This window comes from Sinocyclocheilus grahami, unplaced genomic scaffold (genome assembly GCF_001515645.1).
Source record: "Sinocyclocheilus grahami isolate Dianchi unplaced genomic scaffold, SAMN03320097.WGS_v1.1 scaffold1052.1, whole genome shotgun sequence".
In the NCBI taxonomy this organism is placed as follows: domain Eukaryota; kingdom Metazoa; phylum Chordata; class Actinopteri; order Cypriniformes; family Cyprinidae; genus Sinocyclocheilus; species Sinocyclocheilus grahami.
The window spans coordinates 314672-338747 of NW_015506231.1; the positions used below are offsets into that span (position 1 = coordinate 314672).

Here is a 24076-nt window from a genome sequence, read left to right on the forward strand (position 1 = left end):
AAAAAAAAAAAAAAAAGAGACAGGGGGGGGGGGGGGGGGGGGGGGAAGGCAGATTAAGATCTTAGAGTAAACTACTATGGCATGTGAATCCCGCTTGCATTAGTTATTTCCTTGTCAAGCCTCAAACAGGCCATTAGTAATCTACAGAGACCAGCCCAGAGACCACAATGATCATAATCAAACCAGAGGAACATAACCAAGTGCCCTCAGTAAACAACTAATATCTATTAGACTTTCCACACTGCATTAATAAGATGCCAGACAATTAAATAAAAATGTAACACGCAGAAATCTATGGATGCTAGACCACAAAACAAATGCCTAAAATTGATGCCCCAAAACAAACATTTAAGCCTTTGATAAAAATCTAACATCAAGCGTAAATGTATTCCATAAAATCATTTGTACACAGTTTTCTGTGCAATTAATTGCCATTAAAAAAACTATATGAAACAGTATGAATTATGCAACAATATTTGCTAATAATAATGTTTGCATACTTTGCATTTCAATTTAGTTCTGTGCAAGAACATCTTATCTTAGTGTAGTCTATAAATATAGACTTATTGTAGGATAAAAATATAGACGAGAGATAAAAATCACAAATAACAGCAAGTCTGACTCATTTCTCTCACTGTTATCAGGTTCATTATCCACTCTTACCTCTAGAAACTGAGAAATATATAATTATTCAGACATGACATTATGGTCCTTTTTACTCACTTGCTTCCCACTGTGATACAGAACTGACTATTAATAATTAACAATTACATAGACCAGTGGTTATCAGCCTTGGGGCCAGGACCCACAAGGGGGCCTCTGCAAAATTACAGGGGGCACCCCAGAAAGAAATTATTGAAATTTAATTATATTAACAATCTTATTTAAATTGCTTAAAAAAACACATCAAAAATAAAGATTTTACTTTTATTTATAGAAGCATATCAGAATAGACAGGAGGACCTTCAAAAATGGTCTTGGGGAACGGCGGGACTTGGAGTCAAAAAGTTTGAGAACCACTAACGTAGAAAAGTAGATTGTGCAGGTTATGGTTACTATGGTTATTTTAAAATATAGGTCTTTTAAAGTTGACAATGCATTAAAATGGCAACAGATGAAATTCCAAGGAAACCTGCTAAATTTCCTATACAGTGTATATAATACAGACAGCATATCAAAGTGCACACTAACACAAACAAAACTAAAAAGAAATAAATACACGAGTCTGAACTTTAGTTAGAATGGTGAGGAGAAATGCAAAACACTCACGAGTTCAACAACACACTCTGTCATACATCAAACCTAACACATTCAGGTGGAGATCAAGGAAATTCCTAACAGAGGCTCAATAACTAAATAAATAATAATAATCGAATATTCTGGTTCAGCCCTACAGTGAACACACACACACACAACGTGAACACACACCCGGAGCAGTGGGCAGCCATTTTTGCAGCAGTGCTGGGGGAGCAGTTGGGGATTCGGTGCCTTGCTCAAGGGCACCTCAGTCGTGGTATTGAAGGTGGGAGAGAGCGCTGTACATTCACTCCCCCACCTACAATCCCTGCCGGTACGAGACTCAAACCCGCAACCTTTGGGTTACGAGTCTGACTCTCTAACCATTAGGCCACGACTTCCCCATTCAGCCAATCGTTGGCCAATTTCGAGACCCCTAGTAGGCCTATAACATTTGAGTAATGAATAAGCCAATACAAGTCTTCCTGATCACACACACACCTGTTTACTGTACAAACAAAATTTTACTGTTTGTATTTCTAATACAAACCTCTTTCTATGCTCAAGTACTGTCTATCACTGTCGTTTATCATTTCAGTGCATGACTGTATGGGAGTTAATGCACTGTAATATGTTTTATATTGAAAGTAAAATTTTCAAATTAAAATAGCAACACAATCGTTTTATAAAGTATGCGCACATGTGTTAAGGGCTACATTTTCGCTGGAGGAAACAGCTGTGGTCTGATGAGGGGTGAAGGGTAAAAACTTTAAAGTAGATGGGAAACCGATTGCTACCCCATGACATTTTGTAAATTGTATTTATGACAAAGAACTGCACAGATGAAGATATTATAACAATCTATCGATGAACACACACCTTTGTCCTCTGTTTCTTGTTAAAGCCCCCCTAAAAATGGCCTAGTGATGCCCATGTTCACTATTAGGGGAGTAACAATATTCAAACCGAACCAAAAAAAAACTAGAGATGCACCGATTGCAATTTCCTTGGCCGATTCCGATTTTTTTGTTAGTGTGATCTGCCGATACCGATTTTGGCCGATTGCGATTTTCTTTCTAAGAACTATAATTGACATCATATACAAACAAAAATCTACTTCTTCAATGCAAAGTTTTATTTTCATAAAAAAAACAAGTAAAAAGTCAGTAATAAAATAAGAACACAAAAAAAAAATTGCAAACAGCACAAATAAATGCAATAGAATATTGCTATGAAACAAAATATTTCAGGTTAAGTAAGTTTTTATTCAGGTAAGAAATACTACAGAAATTAAAGTAATCAAATGTAAATGTATTTTACATTTGATTACTTTAATTTCTGTAGTCTTCATTGTTAAAATTAAATACAGATTAATGCTTACCATTAAAGTTATAAAACGTATTCAGTCAAGAAGCAGAAAGCGATTTTCTTTGTCTTTTGTTCTTTGATTAACATGACAGACAGCAGTAGGAATACTGGACTGCGGTTCCTTTAAGAGTTTATCCATGGACCCAATATAGGGCCTGTTTACACCTGGTCGTTTCATGTGTTTTTGCTGATCGGATATCTATCTGATTTGTTAAAACGTTTCCATTTACACTTGGCCACATAAATGTCGTCGCAAAACGGATATAAATCCGATCTTTAATTCCCGCGCTATATTTAAATTGAACGGAGTTCACATCAACGAAATCAAAAGATAAGCGCTGCATTTTATTAATTATCAGCTCATTTCAAGATCAAAGACAGCAATAGGAGAGCGCGTGGCATCAGCACTGGAAAGACAAGTTTGTCTTACTTTTAATGAAGATGATTATGTGTTTACCGTCTGTGTCTTACTTTAAGTTTCTTTTTAGGCAGTTTGTGCGTCGGCTTGCTGAAGAGATACTCAGCTACTCATCTGCAGCGATGCATGTGTTAAAAAACATCACGTAAAATACCACATACAAAGTTTAAACTTACCACTGAGAAACGTCCTGATCAAGTCGTGCTTGCAATGGAGTTCTCGGTTGAGCGACTGTATCGTTATCATCCTCGGACTCCGGCTCGAATTGATAAGGTAATATCCATGCCATTTTTGTAAGCTTATAGCATCTTTGTTTACAAGTAAATGCCTCCGGGAATTTCGTTTCCGACACACATTGTATACGGAAAGACCAATCACAACAGACTTGGCCAGCTGACCAATCAGAGTAGAGTAGACTTATGGAAGGGAGGAGTTTACAGACCCTAAGCCCAGAACTGCTTTGAACGAATCGTTTCGAAATCATTGAAAAATTATTTTATTTTCTAATATTACATGTATATTCTGAGAAAACGACAATGTTTTCTGATCCTAGATACATTTAAACCTGTTGTAGGGGACTCCAACACAATATTAGGACACTTTAAAATACCATATGACCTGCTCTTTAAGTGAACGTAAGCAGTCGAAAAAGACAACGCATGTATCAGTGTACTGGATCTGTGAATTATGTCTTAAAGGAACAGCAGTCTATTCCTGCTATCTGTGTTTTTAATGTTAAACAACAAAAGAAAAGGAAATCACTCACTTTTCTTGATTGAATAGCTTTTGTAACTTCATCAAGGACTGGTCTTTAATTTAAACAATGAAATATGCAAAGTTGTATTAGCTACATTTGTTTACTTTTAAATGTATGTGCCTGAAAATTACTGTTTAACACCTGAAAACACTGTTTATTTTATTTGTATCTTTGCTCTATTGTATTTATTTGTACTGTTGCGTTTAGTTTGATTTGTTATTATTGTCTTTATTTTTATTTGAACATAGTCCTAAAGGGACTTTGACCGTACCGAACCGTGACCCTAAAGCCTTGAACCGAACCATAAGCAATCTGAACCATTACACCCCTACTATTAGTGGTTCAATGGATCACAAATCTCACGATTCGGATCACATTATGGTTTTTGACCCACGGATCGGATCATTTTTCGGATCAGCAAGAAAAGAAAAATATTTCAATCTAACTTGCTTTCCATTTATTACTTAAAACGAAGTACTTCTTTGATACCACAGCAAATACTACTAGATTAACTGAGAAAGTTTAAACATGATTAAAGACAAGAGAACAGCCAGTAAAAATAAGAACAAATACACAAATTACAAGCATAGATAAATACAACAGAATATGTTACAAATAAAATAAGGTTGGTAGTATTCAAATACAGAAATTTAATAATTAGGGAAAATAACACTGCATAGTGTTCACTGTATAAATTAAATATAGATTTTTATCATAGCTGTTTTGTTGTTTGATGATCATTAATGACAGCAGCAGTATTTATAGGCCGCTGTCCATTTAAGACCTGATGCACGGATCCGATATAATGATACACTTCACATCCGATTTCTTTCTCAGCTGTTTTCATTCACTTGAGATATTCAGTAACTGACTGCGTTTACCTGAATGATTGTCGAGATGGGTATTTTGCCCATTTTATGTGTATGTGTATGTGTATGTGTCTGTTCAGAGGATTCAGAAGAGGATTCAGTTCAGTGTTCGCGCGCCATTTGAAACGCGTGTGTGTGCTTCATGTGTGTGCGGCTGTGTGTGTAGAGAACAGCGCGCGAGTAACGAATCGAGTTCCCTTTCGCCTTTTCTCTCTGGAATTATTTAAAATCCGCTTGCTTGTGTAAATATGAACAAATGATAAACTTATACTCTATTATGGTTAAATTTTGCAATTAATCCGCGGATCACATGCGTGCCGAACCGTGGGGCTTGGTCCGTACGGATCACGGATCAACTACGATCCGTTTAACCACTACCTACTATTATATATTAACTAGGGCTGTGCAAAAAATCAAATGCAATTTTAATGTGCATCTCATCAGTAAAGCCGCTTATGGTGATTAGTAGTAAATCTACAGCATGTGCGTTCAGATGGAGTGGCATTTACTACACAGAGCCGTAGTCCACGGACAAGCTACAAAAAAATCGCGTTCAAAAATCGCAGGCGATTTATTGCCCAGCCCTAATATTAACATTTACTGTATATGTTTATAGTCACAACTAACATTTTATAAAGCTTATTGGTGACTTAAAGCATATTATCATCCAGCATCACTGAAAATAGGTTAATATCGCGAGCTGACCTGCAATAGAGCAACAACCAGGTGGTCACCCTATGAGAATATGGAGTTCACAATCGAGGAAGAAAAAAACATCAATTTCGTTCAGAGGTCAAAACTGAAAAGAATATGCAATTTGGTGCAGATACTCCAATTTATTTGGACAAAAAGTAAGAATAAATTCTAAATCATTGAAATTTTTACTGTATATTAGGCTATAAATAAAATGGTAAACATCATCTGTCACTCAATATGTCCCAATAATATTTTAGTAAGATGATATCTAAATGCTTAGTTTAAAACTCTGTAGTTTCAATTGTGTGGGGCAAAACATAATGTTAATAATGAAATAACTTTTTTCAAAAGTCTGTTGTATCATATTTGACACACACATGCTAACATGACCATTTTGCAAAAAAATTATGTATGAATAATCAAGTAGCCCAAGTTGCTTCAGTCCAGTAAATGTTCATCTTGAAATATTAATAACAATATTAATTTAGTTCCTATGTTTACTTAATAAAAAGGCTTTTTACTTGCTAAAATAGTATGAACTATCAGTCGGGGTCAGAAGGCATGTAGTAGTTAGTGTATAACAGTTTTTTAAGCAAGTTTTTTTTTCATGCTGACAATTTAGAGGCCTTACAAATTCATTCATCAAATATGATACAGTAGGCTTTACAAAGTTAAGATGCATGCACTGGCAGGAAAAAAGACCGGCCTGAGAGCACCGTTTCTCATTTCACATGCGAAGACAGTGTTTACATTAAAGTCAAAGGCACAACAGTAAAAACAGCAACAGGTTTTGGCACAAATACATTTTAAGTGGGCGCCTGACTCATGAGCTCGGAGTAAAAGAACTTCTTTGAAGGAATTCCTAATCTAGTCAGTTCAAGTTAAGGCGATTAAAATGACAAAGTTGGAAGTAAAAACTTCTCATATTTATTAAAAGAGCCAAACACATCTCTAGCCACCACCAGAGATGTCTAGTTTCACTGTACTTTTCTCTCAGGATTATGTAATAAGAAAACGGTCTCAAACAGCAATGAACAATGGAGAGCATTCTCTCTGTCATACTGGAGTATCAACGTGACTCAGTGGGCAAGTTTCTGTCAGAGCACAGGCTGAAAACTGATGCCTAGGATTCAACCTTGAGCTTCAATAAAGGTCACCTTTTAATTTGTGAAGTGTTTTTTTTTAGTTGCAACCAAACAAGATTGCAACAACCAAAACAGATTGTATCACAACAAGTATAACTGGCAAGAACACTGAAACTGACCAAACAGATCGGTTTATGAAGACAATACACATGTACACTTAAATGTATTAGTCAACTCACCGGCAAATCAACACTGACATCTGTGCCATCTAACAAAGACACTCGGCAGGTGATGATGGACTTTGCATCTCCAGCAGCAGGGATGTGTGTTGTGGCTCGCTGGGCTTCCCGGAGTCGAGCTTTATCAGCATGTTTGCGGATGGACCGCCGGCCCAAAGTCCGGCGAAGGAAGCTCAGCATGTTCAGGAAGATTCGTTAGTCAAGTCTGAAAGAAAGACCATCTCAGTTTCAAATTACAACTCGCTATAGTTCTTAACTCTAACCACAGTTGAACTGTGGAATCTATAATAAGACCATTAACTCAGATTGTATGTATATGTATGTATTGTGCTGCATGTATAGCAACTCTTATTTAACTGAATCATCTGTAATAAGACCACAGTAACAAGGAAAACCACCACTGTTACGTCAATACAGCTATAATTTCCATAAAACAAACTGTGGCATTTATGAAAAAATAAAGGTGTAAGATATTTAGAGACTCTGAATACAACTGCAACTAACTCAAATTAAGCTGTTACCTTCACTAACTATAGTACTACTGTGGTAAATATACATTATAGACAGTGGTCTGTTGTTTCCTTTTATTACAAGTTATTAATTCCTCCGTCTTCAAATTAAACCAGCAGCTCACTAACACCAACGCACCTTTTAAGGAATGTTTTTTTTAAATATCAAAATCATTAAGAGTGTCTCACGATCACGCGCTGCCCGACTGAACTCCTCTGACACCTGTGCGCAGAATTTACATTGAACGGCCTAAAAGCGCTGTATTTATTTAATAATACAAACACTAGAGCTTACAATACAGCTATAGTGATTAATCAAAAGATATATATTGCGCCCAGCTCTGCGATGACCGCACTTGAGACGCTCGCGCGCTAGCGGCGCCAATCCACTTGTTGATCCTCAGGCAGACCACAGACAAAAGCGATACTTACTGCAGACTGATATATATTCCGCCAATGAAAGAGTCCTCTAGCATCGGCCTTTATCAATAAACAGCTTTGTGTTTTGAAATATCCATCTTCTACGGCGCAGTGTGGCTCAGCCACATTGTTTGTTTGGAGGTAAGCGTAACTGATATTCGCCCCTGTCCGAAAGATTGCGGGGTGGCTGTTCTCCCTCAGGAAATGACGTCACGCAAATCCCTAAAAGTGGATTTACATTTAAAGGGCCGGTGTGGAGTGAAAATGGACTCGACCCTTTTAACACTCGGCTGCATTATTACAATATTATTCAACTTACATTTTTATTATCTTTCGGTAAACTATAATCAGCTATTGTGTGAGTGTGACATGTCAGAAAAAGTGTTAATCAGTTAAGCAGCACATCCTAATCCAGTTTCAGACACAAAAATTGACTGACAGAAATGAAAACATTCATGAGAACTATTGGAACTTTGTGTACTAAAACTGCTAGGTCTATCCCCCATACTTTACTATAGTACAGTAACCAGATGGTAATACTATGCTACTGATTTCCAAATTAATGTACTATGGTATTTACATTACTAATAATACTATATATATATATATATATATATATATATATATATATATATATACACATTAACTTAAATGATTTTAGCAAATGGCTGCAATATAACAAAGAGTGAAAAATTTAAGGGGGTCTGAATACTTTCCGTACCCACTGTATATATATACACACACATACCATCAATTGCCTAGTCGTTTTATCTTTTTATTTGAAGCATCGGTTAGATTGCAAATAATATAATTTCATAAAATGGATTCAAATGATACAGTCTGAAGATATAATTCAAATAAAAAACGAATTATAACTTGTTTTTGTAAAGAAAACGCATGTAAACACACCTACACAAGGCCAAATAGATTTAAATGTGGCATATAAAAAATATGAAAAACTTCTAAAAAATATAAAGGCTTGGGTAAATCTAAACTACTTGCTCATCTGGGCCAGCAAAAGATCCTTATTTTCTAGATCTTATTTTCAGCCCTCAAAACGTCAGGTGCTTAAAGGTGCTCTGTATTTGTTCATTTCTTTTTTCCCCCAACAGCACTACCCACTGGTTTACCGAGTGCTTGAAACTGCTGCAGCTTCAGAAACTTTCCTCCCTGCCAATATCTTCAAAGAAGGAATTCAAATGTACAATGTAATTAAAAACAATATATATCATATACAAAAACAACCCAGATCACACACCTTACTTTATTTTAAAGATTTTCTTTTTAATATACAACATTGTATGTACACTTTATAATATTTTCATAAAAATGGACAAGTGGCACAACTTGACCTTCCTATTTTTTGCAGCAAATAAAACATTAACACCAGTCTACAATTGTACATCTTCGTTGAAAAAGTGCTGTCCCACAAGGCAGGAGGCATGTAGTTTCTCCCATTTCCATGCCATATTCCTGTTATAAATGTCTTTTGGTAAAACCTGTAACCTGTTGAGCATAGAATGGAATTATTTGATCCTAAAACCAAGGTTCTCCAGCAACTATGACCACAAAGAAACATCATATGATTGACTGTAAAAGTAGACAGTAACTTACAAAGAGTACAGGCATGGATTCAACTCGGCATTCAACTAGAGATGACCTGTGAAACTGGGCAATGGGTCAAAAATTTAATTTGAGAGTTTAACAATGTTAATATGATGGCTTCTAAACAAAGACTGCTCATAAAACTAGGGCTCAATTAAATAAACTAAAAATCAGACAGCCTGAACCAGACACCAGCTCTAATGTGTTGAACCAGGCCTAGATCAACCCTAAACATGTGATTTGGGCTCTCACATTCACACTAACAGTACTATAAAACACACTTGCACATACAGACATCAGAAACATACAGTACTAACACAACACACATACTGGACACACTCTTAGCTTGCGGGATAACTTGCGGGTGCAGTCTGCTACAACAAATAAACTGGTCAACCATAAACAAACTCCAATTTGATCCTCCAACACGGTACTGCATTTGACACACTATGGTGTGTGACATTTAGATTTAATGACAACACAAAAAGCACTTTTAATCGAATATCTGATTTTAAATAGTAAGGACGGAGTTTATTCTTTCAGGGAATGTTTGCCTCTGGGCAGATCAAATTTCTAAATGACAGTCTTCTTATAATACAACACCAGAGGAGTGTATAAAAATAATCATCAATCTAATTTTAAAGGAATCTGCTATATGTTCATTTCTGTGGTTTGGTGGCCCTGAATTTATTATTCTACAGTCTCACTGGTTCTTGTATTTCATAACTGTGTCAAGTTGAGGAAATAATACCTGGGAGGAATATGTTTTGTAATTAAAGTTGAATTTCATTTTTTTCCTCACACAAAGCTATTGTTTGATTTCAGAAGATTTGGAATATAGTGAATATTATGGTATTTTTTTATTTGTAGGCTTTCACTGTACTGTATGGAAAAGAGCAGCACCAACAAACATCTTTTGCAATCCACCTACGAAAGAGCATCATATGGGTTCGGAAAGACACATGGGTGAGTAAAAAAAATAAATTTTTGTATTCTTCTGCTTGAGAGACCAAACTGATATCTTGCATCACAGCTGTACTGCAAAGTGCTTCAAAGTCCAGCATTTCAGTTTGACAGGAAAAATAAATACAAATGATTTTCAATCTGCGCCAAAAAAGGAGAACGAAGCAAACAGGAAAAATTATCATTGTCGTAAGAAAAACGTTTTGTAAGTAGTTTCTTATGTTGAATGATTAGGGCTCAATATTGAAACTAAAACAATAAATATTTCTAATAAAAATACAAATGTTCATCTGCAGCACAGGCCTGGATGTGAATTGATTTGTGGGTGTTGTTTGTCTCCAAATAAGAGGTGACCACATATAAAAACACTCATTCATTTACGGGCCTGCCCTTACACACATATGGCACCAGCAATCTCCACTATATTCATTATTAACATACATATCTGTTAAAACCCTGAACACTCAAAGTCCCAACAAGTACCTAATTCACCTTTGTTAGTTTTTTCTCTCCTCGTTGAAGCCTGGCATATAGTCTCTTGCCATCGTAAAGTGCAGCAGTGCTTGGTTTATGTCCTGTGTTCCTGGCTCGAGATACTTCTCCATCGCTCTGACACGGAGCTGTGATATCACCATGTGAAGAAGTGAATTTCAGCATAATTTTCGGGAAAAGCTGGCATTGCATTAGTTGGATTCGTACAGCGTGGACACGAGCGGTTTCACCAGGCCCTCCTCATAAACCTTCAGTATGGCCTCACACACAAACTTGAACTGGCTCTGAGAAGACAGAACAGAGGGGAAGTCATGGTGAATGGAAGACGTGTCAGTCTATCATGCAAAAGCAGCCAAACGTGACTGCAGAATGAGAAACTGGGATGAGAACATAATTCATAGTGTCTGTGAGTGAGAGAAAGAGCCGGGAGAATGCACATAAAACCACCATGGAACAAACCAAAATACATTTTTGCATGTTAAGAAGCAGATAATAAGATGTGGACAGGAAGAAATTAAAGTAAAAAAAGATCAGGTCCATCCTTCAAAATCATTCACCAAGTGAAGCCAGAGAAGAAACAGCAGATCTCTCCTATACATGTTCAAAAAAAAAAAAAAAGTATCTTATGCATATCAAGGCTGCAGTTATTTGATCAAAAAATGTAACAATAATATTGTTATACATTACAATTTAAAATATAATTTTTTTTATATTTTCATATATTTAAAAAAGTAATTTATTCCTGTGATGGTAAAGTTGAATTTTCAGCAGCCATTACTCCAGTCTTCATTGTAACATGATTCATCAGAAATCATTCTAATATGCTGATTTAGTGCTTAAAAACATTTTACACATTATTATCAATGTTGAAAACAGATGTGCTGCTTAATATTTTTGTGGAAATCGTGATTTTTAAAAAAGCATAAATTCTTTGTTTCAAACTGGACTTGGGTCAATTCCCTGCTTTCCCCACTCTTAAAGCAACAAACACAAAATGACACCATTATAATGGGATCATGACAAATGAAACAAACAAGATCCTGAGTTCAAAATTAACATTTGCCAAGTGCCTAATGCAAGTCCAAAGTATTCATTTGAAACAGATTTTTTTAAATAATAAAATGTATTTTCTGTCAGTTTGATCACTTAAATGCATCCTTGCTGAATAAAAGTATTAATTTCTTTCAAAAACAATTTACTGACCACAAACATTTGAATGGTAGTGGATGACCAATAGAAAAAGTGATGTCTTCGTAACACCACTAATGAAAAGAACAGAGAGGGCATGTAGTGCACAAGTGTTTTCACTGAGCATCAGCCCTTTCTCCTTCCTGCTGTCTAATTAGTTATGTCTCATGGTCAGCAGCCTCTGGGCAGACAGGCCCCATTAAAGTACAACAGATCATACTGGAATCACAGCTGCATCATTGTCTCAGGCTCTGGGAGTCCCAGCCTAGACAAGACCCCCTGCTACAGCAACTCTCCTTCTTCTATATATGTGGAGCTGCTGCATTTTACATGTGAGTGAAAATGTCACAAATACATTTTTTGTTGTTTATTTAATAACATGCCATCATTAGCTGTGTAGTATTCCGCCTCTTCCCAACAACTGACGGCAGAAAGCCAAAAACAAACCCCCAATAGTTGACTGACGGAGGCAATGACAGGAAGAAAGAAGGTGGGCAGGACTTACAGGAGTCTGAATCATCATGGCCCTCTGATCCCGCATAGTTCTCACAATTTCTAATGGATACACCGGCTGGCCGCACTCCATCAGACACATTGCCGTCTCCATGGTGATGAGCACTCCCGTCCGGCCAATCCCAGCGCTGGGATATGGAAGAGGGCGAGGGATAAAAAGGGGAAATGGTAAGCCAACACTTGATTACACTCTAATTCACTTTGGATAACTACATTTAGAAACTACTTTGTGATATAGACATATGAATGACCTGCAATGGACCACAACAGGCTCGTCCTTCCCAGCTCGTTTACTTCGGACCAGAGCAACGAAATCCAAGAAGTCCGTTGAGTCATCTGGTACACCATGATCAGGCCATGCCAGGTACTGGATTTGGGTAAATTCCCTGCTTTCCCCACTCTAGAAGTACACACAACAATGCAACAAACACAAAATGACACTGTTATAATGGGATCATGACAAACGAAACACTGCAAACAAGATCCTGGAGTTCAAAATTAACATTTGCCAAGTGCCCAAAAATGAAAATGATGTTATCATTTACTCACCCTTATGTCATTACAAATCTTTATTTTGTCTGTAGAACATAAAAGAAGATATTTTGATGTTTTCTGTCCATACAATTACCCATACAATGGGTAGCAAAACTGGTTACCAACTTTCTTCAGAATATCCTTTTTTTGTGTGTTCCACAGAACAAAAAAGTCATACAGAATGACATGAAGGTGGATAAATGACAAATCTTTAGGTGAACTATCAAAACATCAATTTGCTAACTTTATCAAGAACTGCAACATTGCATGGTTCAAGTCAAATGAAGAATATACTCAGACTGTTCACATGCAAATCTGTAATACAACTCACCTCAATGTGAGTAAAAATCATATCCCTAACCAAGAAAGCAGAGTTTCCTTCCTCAGTCTGGCAGGAAACCTGAAAGCCGCCGTATGTAGCACTACCTGAGGGGTTCGGCCAGTACTGATGGCACTTCACCTGTGGTAGAAAGGGATCAATTGACGTAAGCTCAAGAAAATTTAAGAAAAGATTGATTACAATTAATAGTTCCTTTGTTAAAATAAAACCATCACAGTTACAATGTCAAAGATCAAGATATACATACACGTCCTCTCTCGACCTGAGTAGTGAGCATGACTACCAAAGAGGAGCCCTGCTCCCACGTCATCTGCCAGAAATCCGGGCACGTATTGGGCAGCGGCCCCTGGCAGGCGATATAGCGGTTTATGAGACTGGAGGCAGAAATTTCCATCTGCGAACATGACAAAACAACATTACGAGGGGCTATTAATCACAATCCATCATTCCTTGCGTGTTTGAGTTTGGTGGAGATAATAAAATAATTATGAGTCACTTACATTAATGTAATTTGCATTGATGTAGTCATCTGTGCCTTTCAAGATGACCCTAGTTGCATCATCTGACAAGAAAACAACAAACCGTTTCATGTTTTATCACTTCCACTGGTTGTTAATAAAAAGCAATGGCATGCAGCAATACTCACAAGGTGAGATGTCTCTGTAGCGGTTTTTGGGAAGATTCTGAGGTAATTTGGCACATGACATTGTCATTCCAGGCCTTTTCCGATACAGTTGCTTTAAAATAAAAGGAAGTCAGTCAGTCTACAAAAATCCCAAATAATGAAAACTCATTAACAGACACACATCTTTAAGTATTCAAACCTTCCTTTCAACTTTTATTTAACGTTTATGAATTTCATACATGAATTTCCCTCACAAAATAGAGAAATCTGGTCGGATTGTGTCTGAATTATGATTTGTATACAGGGCAATTCTCGCAGAACGCATTTTTGTGTTTAAAAATCTGAGACTTTAAGTAGTAAAATGTAAAAAAGTTTTAGAATGTTGTGTCATGCATAAGATGCCAGTGCAACAGTCAAACACATCCATCTATAGAAAATTAACGGAAAGGCAGTGGAATGCAAAAACGCATTCTGTGTGAATTGGCCCCTTACTCCTCAAATTCGTGCATTTCAATAATGGATCATTTCAAGGACATTCCACCTGGTGATTTTTTTTGTAAAGGCATGTATGCCCACATAAATTCACTATATGCAAATACAACATATATCAAATCTTATTTGACAGTAAATCTAACCAAAACTGAATACTTCATAGCAGGGAGGCATTTTCAACACATAAATAATGTATATTTCTATATAGTACCTTGAATTCTACAGTGGTTTGTTGACAAGTTTTTATATAGGAACATGTCTCCTTGAGTCATATATTGCACATTTTGAACAACATATTCACAAACACAAGCCCTAGACGCACTAAAAGGAAGATATTAGGGCTGCCAGATGAAAGACAGGAAGTAATAGGAAGTTCTTTTGATATGACCACATCCTGAACAACCCTGATTGCTGTGGATTTCAGAGCATGCTGTAAATGAGCAATTTAGATATGAACTTGAACCGCTCTTTTACCAAGAGAACAAAAGACAAACGATCATGGTGCTCACTATTTGTAATCATTTATGGAGTAAAAACTTTTGATTTGTTCCAGAATCAGTTTGTTAACTCACATCAAACTGGGCCAGCATAGTAGCACTGTTGAGACCCTCCTTTAACTGCAGCATTGAATCCCTCCAGGCGTCCTGGTCCAGCTGTGATGGGTCTGTGGGAGATTTCTCTGGGATGTACTGAAAATCTGGCTCTGGCTCCAATTTCTCCTCAACTACATCGTAGATAGCTACGCAAGGAGAGTATAAATGTGTGATAAATCCACAGAACTGAAAATTATTTTACTCCAACGAGCCATAAAAAGTGAATAAATTAAATCAAATGCTACCTTTATTCTTAAGTTTGGAAATGTTAATTATAATGTGTGCCTTTAAAGTGATTTTGGTCTTAATAAAATGATTATGTAATCAGCACATCCCAGCTAAAAAAGATTTTAGTGTAAATACCTAGATATCCCTAGTATTTACTTCATTTTAATGGTGTTCATGTGAACTTATATTGTAAAAATACACTACCATTCAAATGTCTGGGATAAGACTTTTAGAAATTAAGAAATTAATACTTCTATTCAGCTAGGATAAATTGATGTGACAGTAAATACTTTGATAAAGTCAACACTGATAATAATAAGAATTGTTTCCAAATTAGCATATTAGAATGATTTCTAAAGGATTATGTTACACCAGAGCAATAATTTTAATACAATTTCACAATATTACTGTTTTTATCTGTTTTTTCTTTTTACAAAATAGTGCAGCATTGGTGAGCATCAGAGACATTTAAAAAGTCATACAACGCCAAATTTTGAATGGTATTGTAGTTATTTCTACATGACCTGAAGGCATCAAAGACTAGTGAATGAATCAGACTAGTACTCACCATTGGGTCGCACCAACAGGATGAGCTCCCCTGAGTGGCTCTCATAGCTGGCCTTGATAAACATGACCACCTGATCATGCGTGTGCTCTGCAATATCTCGACCGTTGATCAGCACAACCTGATCGCCCTCATTCAGTCGAGGCACACACAAATCAGCCTAGAGAGAAGACACACAAAGATGACGAAATTCAAAGTACTTGCCATTAGATGACAAATTAGGTTTCAATGCATTATTTTGATTATTCTTAAATCAATTAAGAAATATCAAGTAGGAAAATCCAACCCATATCCAATTTTGAACGGAAAGCAGCATAAATCCTTCAATACAGGCACACAGGACAGTTCACTGCTAATCCTATAGGGGTCACTCTTCAATGAATCAGTTTTTATTGTCTTCAACTATAATCCCAGCTGCCCTATAAAAGGCAATACCACAGTATTTATGACAATAAACAGCCTATTAAACATACCGATGTTCCAGGTGCTACTCGAGACACGATAATGGGCATCTTCTGATCAGAGCCGCCCTAAAAAGGAGAGAGTGAGGTGATTTCATAAAAGCTATGTATGGAATCATCAATCAGTCACAGAAAATGAGAGATGCAGAGCATTTTACCTTCACATTAAACCCAAATCTCCCGTTCTCATCCGGTTTCATCTTGATCAGGACAAGATTGTCATGAGGAATGACTCCGTTGGGCTAAACATGCGAGAAAAAAATTACAATAATGTCAACATTTGCATGTCAATTTCTCTGTTTTAATTTTAATCATTTAAAACAGCACATTTCAATGGTGTTTAGCTCATTTGCATTGAATTTTGCATTTAAAGCAGTGTGTGACTTGGCACCTTCATACATTTCTGACTGTCTGTTCAAACATGTTTCAAGTCATTGTTTAAGATCTTCCTAGTTTTATTTGCACACTGACATGTCAACCTTCAGAGATCAGTTGAAGCTACTTAAAGGGATAGTTCACCCAAAAATTAAAATTCTGTCATTATTTACTCATCCTCAAGTTGTTCCAAACCTGTATGAGTTTCTTTTTTCTGCTTAACACAAAAGAAGATATTTTGAAGAATGTGGGTAACCAGTTTCTGGTCCCCATTGACTTCCATTGTATTTTTTCCCCCATACTATGGAAGTCAAACAACTGTTTGGATACCCAATTTCTACAAAATATGTTTTATGTTAAACAGAAGAAAGAAACTTATACAGGTTTGGAACAACTTACAGGTGAGTACGACAGAAAATTACAGAATTTTCATTTTTGAGTGAATTATCCTTTTAAGGCCATTATAAAATTTTAATTCTGAATGGGTTATAGCCTAGAAAGCGCGCAAACAGCGCTCCCCCTTATAATCATTAAAAAGCTAAGTTCTAAGCGATCTCACAAAGTTCCGTTATATTCAATGAAACTCTACACTACTGCACAATTAATCTCTTATTTACATAGTGTGTACATTTTGTTTGTTCTAATGAGAGGATTCGTGAGCGTGCACAACTCAGAAACACTGAGCAAACGTCCAGCCTTATGAGCGGTGAGTGGATTCTAACGTAAACACCTCTGATTGGCCATTGCGTTCATGTCTATGATTGATAACAAAAAAAAACTGTTTTCTGCCACTAAACAGGCTGCGCTCAGACTATGCCCCCACAGCATGTCGACACGTTGATTTAAAAAAAAAAAAACACACAAGTTGTGCACTGAGTCAGACCTGCTATTTATTTTTATGCTTGACGAAAACATGCAGTTCTTCAAAGTGCATCAAAGGTTTCAGTGTGTGTTTTCATTTTGTCATTATTTAAATGAAAAATATTTTGGCCTATTTATTTTATTCTTTTTATTTATAGTATTTTATTCTGTTTTTCTTTTATCTCAGAAGCGCAGCAGGTGCATGATAATTCAGATATGTGTGAATTCTGGTTCTTTTGTTGATCTGTTGTTCTGTATCCTGCTGTTTGCATATGTTAAAATAAATAAATTAAAAAAATTATACTAATACTAATTTAATATTGTAATCTTATCAGTTAACGCTTAATGTTCAGATAATGTGCGGCGGTTGTTTATAGGGAAAAGCGGATGATGTAGGACGGAGCCGTGTGGGACACTTTTTATGATGGATGGATGCACTTTATTGGACTTCTTTTGGATTGATGAAAAATAACACCCATTCACTGCCATTATAAAGCTTGGAAGAGCCAGGACATTTTTAACTCCAATTGGATTTATCTGAAAGAAGAAAGTCATATACACCTAGGATGACTTGAGGGTAAGTAAATCATGGGGGGATTTTCATTTTTGGGTAAACTATCCCTTTAAACAATTTCCAACAAATATGTGTGAATTCTGGTTCTTTTGTTGATCTGTTGTTCTGTATCCTGCTGTTTGCATATGTTAAAATAAATAAATTAAAAAAAATAATAATAATTATACATGTGTGTATATATATATATATATATATATATATATATATATATATATATATATATATATATATATATATATACATTTTTAACTCCAATTGGATTTATCTGAAAGAAGAAAGTCATATACACCTAGGATGACTTGAGGGTAAGTAAATCATGGGGGGATTTTCATTTTTGGGTAAACTATCCCTTTAAACAATTTCCAACAATTCACATGTTTGAACAGCTTCAGAAGACAACTTAGCTTTTTCACCCCTAATTTAAATAAAATTTAATCATTTATTGTCCTCATTTTTTATGTTTTTATGTTATGTAAACATAAAAATATAAAAAATATTAACACACTCAGGCAGTAAAAATTATTTATGTGCAATAAACTGTATGCACCAAACCACCAAGAGCTTTATTACTTTTTGAAAGTGCAACCACATCAGCGGTGTACCATAGAAGGGAGGGACGCAGGACTATTAATGCCAACTTTGGAGAGAGGAACAACAAAGTAGCACACAGACAGTCTGGGTTGAGCAAGTCAGTTGATGTATTCTTACCGTGGCCTTGTCTGTTGCTATGGGGATATTGTACATTTGATTGATGTGGTTGTCCAGGTCCTGTTGGGAGTGGGACAGTATAAGCTGGCTCAGGTTCTTCCTGGACTGTTTAGGTGGGAGGGCGGGGGGCGGGCCTTCAATTCCTTCCGGAGACCTATTAAATTAAGGAAGAAATTTAAAAACACATATAAATGAAAGAGCATCAAAACCATACTTCAAAACATCTCATTTTGTGTTTCACAGATAAAAAGAGAGTCAAACATGTTTGGATCGACATGAGCATAAGTAAATAATGTCAATTTTCCATTCAGGGTGAAATATCCCTTTAATAAAAGGGCTCCAATACCATAATTTTCATCCAACACATGAATGACAGTTCAGCACAATTCAGCTCAATACATTTCATTCAGTTGAAAACATTATACTGTGACAACCCAGTGAACCACTGAATTATGCAACACACTTGTGTTTTAGCTTTCTCAACTGGACACACACTTCCAATGAACACTACACCATGTAGGGTCACGAGTATCTGACTGTGTGTTTGTATATAGGGCGTAAGGGTGTGCACGTCTGCATGTGCGCGTTGGCTCCCACTGACCCTATTTGGCTTTTGTGTTCATTTCAAGTCATGTTCTCACCCCAGCATGGTGTCAGAAAGTGACCGCTCTGACCCAAACTGAACACATCATGCCTATACAGAGCTCCTGAGCAGGTCAAAGGTCACATAGAGCAAGTGTCTGTTAATCTACGGATAGCAGGGACATACAACACAACCAATGTAGTACGACTCTGAAACAAATGATTCTTATGAGCTGATTTTTTTAATGAATCGGTCAAAAAGACTCACAAACACTGCAAAACCAGAATTCTGCAAGTCCTTTCAGGTTCTGAGTTTGGGCACCAGGTGTCTATTTCTTCATTTAGATCTGTGACAGACACAAACAAGCATATGCTCTGTGTGTGTGTGTGTGTGTGTGTGTGTGTGTGTGTGCGTGTCATTTTATCAACGACCCAAATTACATGCATGTATGCATGTTGGTCTATTCTTTAGGTGTGCAGGAAGATAAAGCAGAAGAGAAAGCATTATGGATCATAAGCTATGCATACATCTGTGTGTTAGGAAACAGGCATGCATACTCAGTTCCTCTAAATGATATATAATTAAACAAAGCAAATCAAAGCATGACAATGATGGCACATATAGTATACCGTTAATACCATAAACATTTCTGACACAGACCCTAAGATATGCCAAGTGTCTACTACTGTTTTTCTCTCACCTCTTCTGTTTATTTTACATTTCGATTTTCTGTGATTACTCATGCTCAAACTTTGTTGTGAAGAAAATTGATTTCACACCTTGTCCTAACACATATCTGATGTGTATTACACATATGAATCCAGATGCTGGACTAATGAGATTTCACTGTGGGCAAGGCTACCCAGAGCAATTGACATGTATGCATTTAACAGATACTTTTATTCAAATCAAATTACAATAGAGAACATACGCAATTCATCACACAGACAACTACATTTGTGGTATATGAATACAGGTAGCTCAGCAATGCCAAAGAATTAGAAACAAAGCAACTGACAATTACATATTGCAGCTGTGGCTGGTTAGGACATGGTGTTATGCTATTTTGCATTTTTAGAAACTTTAGACATTTTAAACACACAGAAACTTTTGTATGAATGAATAAACTGCAAGCATTATAAAAATGTAGAAATGTAACTGGCAGCAGTAAATACCTTCTAATATAATGTATTCTATAATCACGTCACATTTTAACACCAGACTTTCTAAAAATGCACACAAATGAACCACAAACTCTTAATAAAAATCTTAAACCACATTCACCCAAAAATGAAAATTCAGTTATCATTTACTCACCCTCATGTTGTTCCAAACCTGTATGACTTTTTGTTCTGTCTAACAGACAAGAAGATATTTTAAAGAATGTTGACAACCAAACTGTTTCGTTTATATGGACAAAAATACAATGAAAGTCAAAGGGAACTGAAACTGGTTGGTTATCAACATTATTCTTTTTTTGTGTTCTGCAGAAGAAAGAAATGCATAGGGGTTTGGAATGACATCAGAGTGAGTAAATAATGACTGAATTTCCATTTTTAAGTGAACTATCCATTTAAACTATTTTGTGACTGACACTGCAGGTGCTGTCAAATTACTCTGACGAGTTACATCCGAGTACATAAGCTGTTTTTTTTTTCCACGCACCCATTATCAGACAGGTTATGTGGTGACACCACCCACTGTAAACAGGTCATTTCTACAATAACGTAAAAAAGACTGAAACCAGGGTTTCTACAGACATGAACAAGTTAAATTTAAGACTTTTTAATACCACCTTATATGAAATTTAAGACCTAAACCTGTAATGGAAATACACATTATATTACATACATATATGTAATATTTAATGTGTTTAACGTAAAAAGAAAACAAAATATCATCACTGTAATAAATTATATTTAAGATATACAGTGAACTTTTCATATCAGAAGACAATATTCCATGCAAAATATCCCCAACAAAAGCACCGCATCACCAAGATTTTTGGTGGTGCAAACAATTTATTCTGAAGCAATATTTTCATCAGTGTTCTATCGGATTTTACATACTTAAATCTGCATATTTTTATTTACCTTTACAAAGGCATATTTTTACAAATGCATAAATAATGTTTTGATATATTAAACATAAAACGTTGAATACTGATATTTGAAATTATTTAAATAATAAAAAGGTTCTTTAAAATGTGAAATTAAAACCGCCAGTAGGTGGCAGCAAGTCACTGTTAATAAGTGAGTCATTGCGATTGAACCGGATTATTTAAATGTTTGATTCATTCAGGAACGAAACACCATCATGTTGCTCAGAGACGCAAAACAGCGCTGTGGCTTTGTTTGAAATTATTTTTGTTGTCGAAATAGTGCAAAAACAGGCAATATGGTTTCTAAAACGTAAGTCTCTTAATTAACTTCTTGTTTATTGAACTGTTGTAAAAAAAAAAAATCAATATCACATTTGTAATCATGGTAGTTTTTGGAGAAAAAAATGGACTCTTCATGTGAAATTGATTAACTATATGAAGTGGTATAAATGTATACATTTTCTGCCCCCATGTCTTGAATTTGTGATCATCCTGAATGCATTTTAATAGACTTAATCATGCCGTGAAAGAGCGCACTGTAAATGCGCACGCGCACTAGACTTCACGTAATGCGTGCACTCTGTACGTTAGGCATTTTGAATGTTTTTTTTTGCGTCGTGAGAATATTCTGCAAAATAGCTCACTTGTCGTGGTATGTTACTTAACTATATCATGTTACGAATAAACTAAACATTTAGAAATTTTTACCTCAGTGTGTTTCGATGCTTTGCTGGATATTTATTTATTTGTCACTTATGTCAGGCTATTTGTCCGGTCGGGCAAGTAAAAAAAACAAAAACATTTGAAACTAGCTAGAAGGATGATCAGCTGTAGCTCAACCTATATTATTATTATTATTATTGAGAACATTAAGAAAGTAGTAGAAGTAGTAGAAGGTTCACCTGTATTCTGCTACTGCGATTCTCTCTGATGATGCAGTAACTTACCGCGGGGGAGAAAAAAATAATCTTCAATCTGTCCAATGATTGTAAACAGTCATTTGGTCCGTCAGACTTAAGATATTTTAGCGGTAATGTGACCAAAAATATTTAAGACCCATCGAATCTGAATTTAAGACATTTTAAGGACACCATGTGAAACAAAGGAAAGGGGGATGAGCTGTTATACAGTATATCATTAAACCAGCTCTGCAAACAAAGTCAAAACAACCACATGCCATACAAATAGCCTATCTGCCACTGGCAATGTCATTAGGCTTAAGTATACTGCAAACCTATTCAAGACGATCACAAAGAGCTTGACATGTTTACCATGCACTGTTAAAATCCAAAGCTCTGTGCCCAACGCTATGAGAGCGGTAAACATGTTTCACAGCTGCGCAGTGTACATTTAGTTTCCATTCGGGGCCATTTAAGGGCGCAGACAGAGGGTGGCAACTGTGATTGGAAGGCTGAGACAAAATAAACAGCCAATAAAACATGGTTTTGGTGCAGTAAAATCACTTTTAAAAAACCCATTTGAGGAACAGACTTGAGCTTCTGTTTTTTACACTAAATGATGTGGCTTCTGCAAAAATAGTGTTTTATAATAACTGAAATGATTTACTGTTTCAATAAGTTAGAGTGGCACTGCAGTATGAATAAGCAAACAGTCAAGACTTGAAATGCATTACAAAGTGCATTAATAAAAAAATAAAAAGTATACCAAACGTCTGCTAAAAGAGTTGGTTTCCTGGGTTATTCTACTTTTAAAGACACTTTTTGGGATTTAAGAAACTGAAAGTTTAAAATGTCACTGAAATTACTTTGGATAAAAATATCAATATTTCATACATTTGACTATGACATCTGGACAGTCTTTTCCTTAAAAGGCATAATCCACATGTTGCTATGTGAATGCTGGGGTATTGTGGGTGTTTTTTTAAACAAGTTTGAACACAGAAGCAACCTTAGGAAGCACTATTAATAATAATAAAGCATTACTGAAACCAATTCTTGAGGATGGACTTTTCTGCTATTGAAGAAAAGGAAGTACTTACGGTGTAGACTCCAGGCTGATGCTGTTAGCTTGTGTAGAGGAAGCTGATTTGTGATTGGAGAAAAGAGGAAGGCTGGGGGAGGCATGGATGACATTTTCCACCAGGTGACCCATGGAAGAGGGCCGTAGCCGAGGACCCTCTTGCACAAATAAGGAGTTCCTAATGTATAAAGAATATGTATAGTTGCTGTAATCCTTTTCACCAATATGTTTATGAATAAGTACAAATCCTTTGGCTGGAGGGATACTAGGTGTTCTTAGCTATTAAAGCAAATAAGTTTTGCACAGTAACATACAAAGTTACTGTGAAGAGGACAATGTATTAGGCATGTCTCAATTATTGATTACTTGCCTGATCATGGTTATTTGATCTCATCAAAATTATTTGAGATAACAGTGATAACTATACAGTTTAAATATCACTCACATTTTCACATTCAAATGAGGATGAAAAAAAGTAAGCGTTTAAGTCATAAGGGAGTAAAGAATATAGAATAAAAAAAATAACCATTTAAGGCATTATATTATATTATATTATATCCTTTAGGATTAAATCGTGCCAATTTATCTTCAGTACAAAAGTGATGATTGTGACTGGCCGTTATACATTATAGTACATTATGGTATGATGTAACGCATCAAACTAGGTGTTAACTAACACTAACCCTACTTATTCATTT

General features: G+C 35.9%; 2 protein-coding genes across 10 annotated transcripts in view; both read right to left on the reverse strand.

Moving 5' to 3' along the window:
• The window catches only part of LOC107566159 (band 4.1-like protein 5), a 62689-nt gene extending 54905 nt beyond the window's left edge, over positions 1–7784 (reverse strand). For 5 of the 7 annotated variants that reach the window (XM_016251534.1, XM_016251533.1, XM_016251530.1 and 2 more), the window contains exons 1-2: positions 7610–7784; positions 6669–6873 (exon numbers count right to left, since the gene is read on the reverse strand). In XM_016251534.1, the coding sequence (XP_016107020.1) occupies positions 6669–6848 (180 nt within the window). In that variant the 5' untranslated portion in view covers positions 6849–6873; positions 7610–7784. Of the gene's footprint in view, positions 1–6668; positions 6876–7518 lie in introns of all 7 variants that reach the window. The other 2 variants (XM_016251532.1, XM_016251531.1) reach the window with 2 other exon arrangements.
• Positions 7785–8869: 1085 nt separating this feature from the next.
• Positions 8870–24076, reverse strand: part of LOC107566161 (tyrosine-protein phosphatase non-receptor type 4-like) — a 36117-nt gene continuing 20910 nt past the window's right edge. Inside the window, exons 14-28 of one of the 3 annotated variants that reach the window (XR_001606477.1) lie at positions 23398–23556; positions 18715–18868; positions 16355–16438; positions 16209–16265; positions 15739–15895; positions 14922–15088; positions 13879–13969; positions 13733–13794; positions 13480–13626; positions 13224–13352; positions 12610–12758; positions 12351–12486; positions 10658–10941; positions 9212–9265; positions 8870–9103 (exon numbers count right to left, since the gene is read on the reverse strand). Coding sequence is in view for 1 of the 3 variants with exons in the window: in XM_016251538.1 (XP_016107024.1) it covers positions 10849–10941; positions 12351–12486; positions 12610–12758; positions 13224–13352; positions 13480–13626; positions 13733–13794; positions 13879–13969; positions 14922–15088; positions 15739–15895; positions 16209–16265; positions 16355–16438; positions 18715–18868; positions 23398–23556 (1585 nt within the window). In the remaining 2 variants the exon portion in view is untranslated. Of the gene's footprint in view, positions 9266–10038; positions 10942–12350; positions 12487–12609; positions 12759–13223; positions 13353–13479; positions 13627–13732; positions 13795–13878; positions 13970–14921; positions 15089–15738; positions 15896–16208; positions 16266–16354; positions 16439–18714; positions 18869–23397; positions 23557–24076 lie in introns of those variants that run through there. The other 2 variants (XR_001606476.1, XM_016251538.1) reach the window with 2 other exon arrangements.